At 48.4% G+C, this 7,148-nt stretch overlaps 1 protein-coding gene across 1 annotated transcript; it reads left to right on the top strand.

The window, feature by feature from the left end:
• Nucleotides 1-248: 248 nt before the first annotated feature.
• On the top strand, nt 249-2,500 carry Pmar_PMAR008577 (retrovirus polyprotein, putative; the record flags this gene model as incomplete). Its single annotated transcript, XM_002776131.1, has 3 exons — nt 249-321; nt 1,471-2,099; nt 2,388-2,500. Coding segments are annotated over 3 exons (815 nt in total), but the record flags the coding sequence as incomplete, so codon positions are not given.
• Between the last annotated feature and the right edge of the window lie 4,648 nt (nt 2,501-7,148).

Genomic DNA, 7,148 nt, shown 5'->3' with positions numbered 1-7,148 from the left:
CCTCGCAGAGGGGCTGGATCGTCTCATGGCCGAGGCTACGATGCCATCAGAGCACTTTCGTCTACTGATGGACGACATAACCATTGCGGCCGATCAGCAAGAAGAGCTCCGTGGGCTACACTCGCAGCTTCGCCCTCACCTAGCGCGTAGATACTTCGAGGAGAACCCACAGAAGCTAATCTCGACTCTGCCCGAACATCGCCCTACAACTCCTCAGCCCTGTCTCGGTTTACTCTGGCGACCTTCAGATGATACCATTGTCGTCAAGACGAATTTCAAGCTCTCGGCGTCGGCAGTGCGGTCCGTCACGTCCCTGAAGAAGTACGCCGGGTCTCTTTTTGATCCGTTAGGGTTTTTCCTTGAGTACAACATGCGGTTGAGGCACCTTATCCGTAACGCGCGCTCTTCAGCGAGTCCTTTCGGTGACTTGGACCCGTCTTCACAACAGGATCTACTACGTTGGGAACGAACCGTGCAAGGTATCGACCTGTGCGTTCAGAGGATCCTACGCAATGTGGATGATCCCTACCCAGACGTATCGTGTCTTTTCGTCGATGGGAGCTCCGTGGCTGGAGGAGGTATTCTCACTACTATAATGGGTAGTCGCATTGCGGCCCGCGGTTTCTTACATCAGGACGGCACGCTCAACAAAGCTGCTCCTAAATTCGAACTGGACACGTTAGCTACAATATTACTATGGGCTTCCATCCATCTGGCTGAGACCTTGGATCACAGTCCTTGTCATTGTCTCCTGGTTTTCACCGATAACAGTGCGAATATTGGGCGTTTGCGACGTCGCCTGCCATTGACGGCTACCTGCGCGAAGGACCTAGTCACCTTGCGCCGCCTTGTTGCAATCAACAACTGTTTACACCGTCTAGAACAAGCTGGTATCGCGACCTACATCTCACATTTGGCGGGCTCGTGGAACCCAGCTGATGACGTATCACGTTGTCTTCTACCATCTGGGATCGAGCACGACCTCTTTCCGCTTATACAATCCTACTACTCGGATCTGTGTGGCCTTCCGCGGTCTTCGGTAGAACTCCTGCCGAACGTGTATCGACTACCTCTGGGTTACCAACCACGACCGGTGCCAACATCTATCTCCAAAGCTTCGCCTACAGAGGCTTCTGGGGGAGCGACACCATCTCTCGTCGCCCTCACCTTGCACGTTGACGGCCATCTCTCAGAATGCTCCGTGGTTCGCAAAGCAGTCCTCAAGATCTCGGGAGATACATGCTCGGATGAATCCTTGTCAGTTCCCACTACTCTGTACTTGTGGAGACTTGTACGTCGTGCACTACGAGCACTGCAGCAAGAATCGGCCGGTGAACAGTTTCGAAATGACTCGGAAGGTTCTCTGATTCCACTCCTACTCACTGTGCGTGATGCACAACACTCCATCGGTGCACGTTCTCTCCTCAAAGCGCCCTTCACAGAGCTTGACTCTACCGGTATCGTCATCAGGCATTGTCGACAGGATCTCGATGGCGGAGTCTATAGACAGGCTGTGGTTCCCAAGCGCCATACTCTACTTCAGATGCTCCTGGTTAAGACCGCTCACAATAAGGCTCATCCCGGCGTCACAGGTACCTATAAGCAGGTTGTTAGCTCTTATCACTGGCCTGGGGTCCGTCGTAGTATCAGCCGCATTGTCAAGTCATGTGGGATCTGCATCAAAAATAAACATCGTGCTACTCTGAAGCAGGCCGCAGGTATCAAGAAGGTGGATGGCATCCCCTGGCGCTCCATTGGCCTTGACCACACAGGTCCCTACGAGGAAAACGGCGACAGAGCCAAATTTCTGCTTGTTGCCACCGACTTGCTAACCGGTGCTATAGATGCTGAGGTCGTCGGTACTACCAACTCAATGAATCTGATAACTGCTGCTCGGCGTATATTCGCCCGGACTGGCCAACCGAACACGGTCCACAGCGACCGAGGGTCGTCTTATGTGAGCGCTGCTTTCCGAGCCTTCCTCATCAAACGCAACATTCGCCAAAGATTTGCTCCTCCTTCGAGCCCGCGCTACGGAGGTAAGTGGGAACGGAGCCATGGCCCCCTCAATCACCATATCCGCATCTTGCGATCCAGAGGTGAGAAGTTAGATTGGAGAACCCTGGTGGCTGAGGCTGTATCTCTGAGCAATACCAGGCTTACCTGGCACGACATCTCTCCCTGGGATCTCTGCCACACCTATCGGCATGATCAGACCGGGGTAGCCTCTCCTCTTGCGGCCGACATACTCCTAACTTGGCGCGAGACTTTTTGGGAGGATACACGCGAGAGGACACGCGCAAAATTGGGACCCTCCGGTCAGTCAGTATCTGTGGGTGACTGTGTTTACTTGAAGACCCCTTCGCCGTCGAAGCTTGGTTCTTTAGCTCGTGGCCCCTACGTCGTGCTGGAGGCCACTGGCCACACTTTTAGGTTAAGGGAGCGCTCAACGGGTAAAGAATTACTCCAGCCTCTCCATAACCTCATACCAACGCAGTAGTCTTCATTTATCTGCGACCATCGGTCGCGAGCTCAATTTTATTTTTCCGCTGGCGGGAGAATGTGCCGAACTACGATAGTTCGTCTGTCTCTCCAAGCCCCATCCTTTGTCCATCAGACACCATCGTCTCATCTCGTTCTTTCTCTCACTTTCGCTCGTCCTTTCGTGACGTGACGCACTCGTCTATGAGTCCCGTACGTCACGCTAAGGACTCTATGGTCTTTTCTCCATCTCTCGGAACCCAAATTCCGTCTGCCTACATCACGCCGAGTTCGTAAATTGGCACAATATGGCCAAGATGCCAGACACTAGCGCCAAATCTATGGGTTGAATAGCGCTATTGTGGAAGGACGTACCCGTACTCTTCACGATACTTGCAAAACATGAAACATTATACTTAATGTTCAACATACTGCAAGTGAGCATAATCTCGCAGATCCATTAAGTAGGGTTCCAGCTTATACCGTCCTTCCACGATCCCAGCCACTCACAGAGAGCGATCTTATTGCAGCCATTATTCCATTCCTACCGCTGAATACTCGAGACATTTTTGGCCGCTCGATATTCGCAGAGGATACACGCATACAATCTATCTTCGACTGTATTTATAAACATGAAAGAGCGAACGCTCTCCATGATAGAGCTTGAAAATTTATAGAAATGCTGAAACTACGAGATATGTATCGAGTGGGTTGTTAATTGTCAACGATGGTGCGTTTGGTCGTATTACCCAATCAGCAACCCATACTTTTAACTTACCGTATGCTCAGATAGAGACTCATAGCTCTAGAGCACGGAAGCGAATGCACATGGACATATGCGGCTCCTTTAAAGATGATATGTTCTATATTGTCTCATTAATCGACAATTGGACATCATACCTTGTCACTAAAGCGGTTTGTTATCTCCCTTATACTCAAAACGGTCTTGACGTTTTGAGCTCTGTGTTTGAGTTTTTAACACAGTAGCGGAGAAGGCTCGCAGTGATGCAGGTATGTACTTTAACTCTACAGCGTTTACCGCTGAGTTGAAGCGCATTAACTGCGTTGTTACTGCTTCACCAGCATGCAGCTCATGGGTGAACGGGAAAATTGAACGTACTCATCGAATATTAGACGAACGTATTAGATGCAGTATTACTATGCATCTTACATTCCAACAATTCAAAAATTTTATCCATTGGGCCACTTAATATTATAACACAGTACCTTCGGGATGTAACATGAAGTAATCTTCACTTACCAGCAATGGATCTTCCCCCAGTTACCAACTATTTATTGACCGGCTCCCGCTACAGCTTCGAATTCAACATCCCCGTCAATTTACAAACTTGCTCAAGACCAATGAAGTCTGGCTCATCCGCAAGTTCTCTAAGGCCAAGGAGTCTGAAATGCCTTTCGAACCTGCGTTCATTCTCAAAACTATATCTTCTTCGATTTTTGGAGTTAAGCGTCAAAATCAACGTTGTAGAGTACTACTCCATCTACATCACATGCGACGCATCCCTCCATCGTTACAAACGACTTTCACTATAGGACTCTATTTTTATTCATCTCTCGGAGGAGGAGGGCGTGTAGTCTATGTAGGCTAAGAAGGAGACAGCTTCGCATTTACGCGCATGTGTATGCGGGCATCTCATTAGCTATACGGCGGTTCCCCTTGCCTCTCTCTTTCCCTCTCCTCTCCTTACGTCGAGTTCAGAGACACGTCACGCCGTAGGAAAACCGCATTCGCGAAGATTATGGAGTTTGGGCGCCGCAAACTATTGTCTTCGTCTCGTCGAGATGGATCGCTCATCTCAATATCCACTCTCTGGAGCCTCGTTCGTAGAGCGACGCAGGACGGCTTCTCTCCTCTGCGTCCTATTATATTGCTCCAGCTTGCGTGTCGCAGGCCTGCTGTGGTCAAGTAGCGATCGACGATCATGATGGTAGGGATGCCTCACGAGGGACAAAGCCAAGCTCGTCATCAGGAGATAGGTTCATTCTGGCAAGTGTTACAGAGCACCCATGTGACGTTGTCTTAGGTGGTAGAATCGAACACAACTTCTGAGTAGTTCGCAAACTACACAGTCCCCTGAATAAGACTTTGGCAGTTCAATTAAGATGGTTCATGATTCGCGTGTGATATGGGTGGACCTGTTACATAGATAATCTTCTTTGCCACATCATCGCTCGTCTCGTGCCATCTTATCTTCGTTGTTTCAGGAAACATCGAATAGAGAGACGTTCGATTTGTACTACAGTATGATTGATATACCTTTATAAGTTATACGTATTTACCGAGTTATACTTCCTTCAGCATACTCTGGTGGATTCTTTGCACGATGTGAATGCACGATGTTGTTATTCTCGGTTGAAATTGTTGGAGGTGTGGTTTCTGGACTGTCCATCACCAGGTTTGGTCTTGACGATGGCATAACTGTCGCAACCTCCCCAGATCTTCTCAGCGGCCTTATCAAAATCCATACTAGCCGATTCTGAATCGAAGTGGGTCTTGAAGATAGCAGTGACACTCGAAAGCGCCTGTATATCTGATTGAATGAGAGAACTTGATTGATGAGGACTTACCATTGTTGGTGATGATCTCTCACTCACCTTCGAAACCAGCACAAGATCGGTCTTGTTGCTGTGGACAGGAAATAAGTAAAGGCAACCCACTCACGCCCAGATTTCTGACGGCCAGAAAAAACCAAATGATCGGTAGCCCGCTGAACTTCAGAATTTGGGCATTCAAAACCAAAACTTCGTACTACTCGTATAACGGAACATCATTAACAGCTGATCCAGTAGGTCTGGCTACTATACCATCATCTTATAAGTTACGAGGACTACAGTTAATATTCAGCTCAGAGCCCTCCTAGATTCAACGAGAGCCAATTAAGATCCCTGGTAGGTTTAAACCATCCCGTGATTTATACAAACGATCATGTCTACGGGACTGCTATAGTTGTTGGCTTAACTTATATAGGAGATTCAACGGAATTGCGCCGTTTAGATAATAATCGGCATATCAAGTTGGCAGAGTTAGATGCTCTCATACATGGTGTCTGCAAGTTAATCAGCAAATACTCAATATCACAGTATATGATGTACAGTCCACATGAAGTAATTTTCACTTTCACAGCCATGGATCTTCCCCCAGTTACCAACTATTTATCGACCGGCTCCCGCTACAGGTTCTTCGAATTCAACATCCCCGTCTGTTTACAAACTTGCTCAAGACCAATGAAGTCTGGCTCATCCGCAAGTTCCCTAAGGCCAAGGAGTCTGAAATGCCTTTCGAACCTGCGTTCATTCTTATAACTATATCTGCTTTGATTTTTGGAGTTAAGCGTCAAAATCAACGTCCATCTACATCACATGCGACGCATCCCTCCATCGTTACAAACGAATTTCACTATATGACTATTTTTATTCATATCTCGAAGGAGGAGGGCGTGTAGTCTAAGAAGGAGACAGCTTCGCATTTACGCGCATGTGTATGCGTGCATCTCATTAGCTATACGGCGGTTCCCCTTGCCTCTCTCTTTCCCTCTCCTCTTCTTACGTCGAGTTCAGAGGCACATCACGCCGTAAGACAACCACATTCAAGAAGATTATGGAGTTTGGGTGCCGCAAACTATTGTCTTCGTCTCGTCGAGATGGATCGCTCATCTCATTATCCACTCTCCGGAACCTCGTTCGTAGAAAGACTGCGACGCAGGACGGCTTCTCTTCTCTGCATCCTATCATATTGCGCCAGCTTGCGTGTCGGGTCTGAACTGCCTTGTCTCTCTATTGAACTACTGCACTGTCATGTGGGCTAGCGGAGGGTGCTTCACAGTACGAGAGAAAACTTTTGTCATCCACGACATTGGAAAGCAAGTCAAAATAGTGCACAATCTCGATTCGCCTAGCGTCCACGAGATTGCAATGTCAATTAAAGAGACCCATCGAGCACCTCTTCCGGTCCAATGAAAATCTCGGAATGATGAGCAACGTCTTCAAGACGCTATTCTGTTGGTTCTCTACTGTCATTCTGGTAGGAAGCTGCAAGGGCAAATCGGATAGTGAATGCGACAGAGTGAAAATGGGACCACTACTCTTGCATTTGCTGAGCTGTATTCAGGGCCTGAATCTCAGGCCACCACAAGGAAGTTTTTCGATCTCGCGATCGAACCTCGGGTCCTCATGATGTAGCCGAGTAATATAATCTCATTTGTCGATTTACTGAGGCAGGGACAATCCATGCCGAGAATCATATTGAAAGTCAGCAAATATCCTGATGATATCAGCATCCGAGCTAGCGAAGGAGCTGTCGGAGTCCGCCGCAAATCCTACAGTAGCTACAGGGGCAACCTCTCGATCGTGAACAAAGTTTGTTCAACAGACGCGGTCACTGACTACTGGTCAGGGGCAACATAAAAAAAACTAAAGGCGCCACGAGCCGTCTAATTAGAAGCTCTGTAGCGGCACAGAGGTCACATCCTCGTCCTAGCCCAAAGATCAGAAGTGACGACTAGGATTACGTTCTAATTCGGATCTACGGAGTTCTAGTCCCGATCGGCGATCAGGTCATGATTCCTGGCTTCGCTGCTTGGTTCACTTGGTTCTGTTCTCTCTCTCCTCTCTGCTACGTTAGTGATTCCAAGCAGTGCATCCGAAGT

The sequence above is a fragment of the Perkinsus marinus genome (assembly GCF_000006405.1).
Source record: "Perkinsus marinus ATCC 50983 genomic scaffold scf_1104296954236, whole genome shotgun sequence".
Taxonomy (NCBI): Eukaryota; Perkinsozoa; order Perkinsida; family Perkinsidae; genus Perkinsus; species Perkinsus marinus.
This window is presented reverse-complemented; position numbering and strand designations above follow the sequence as displayed.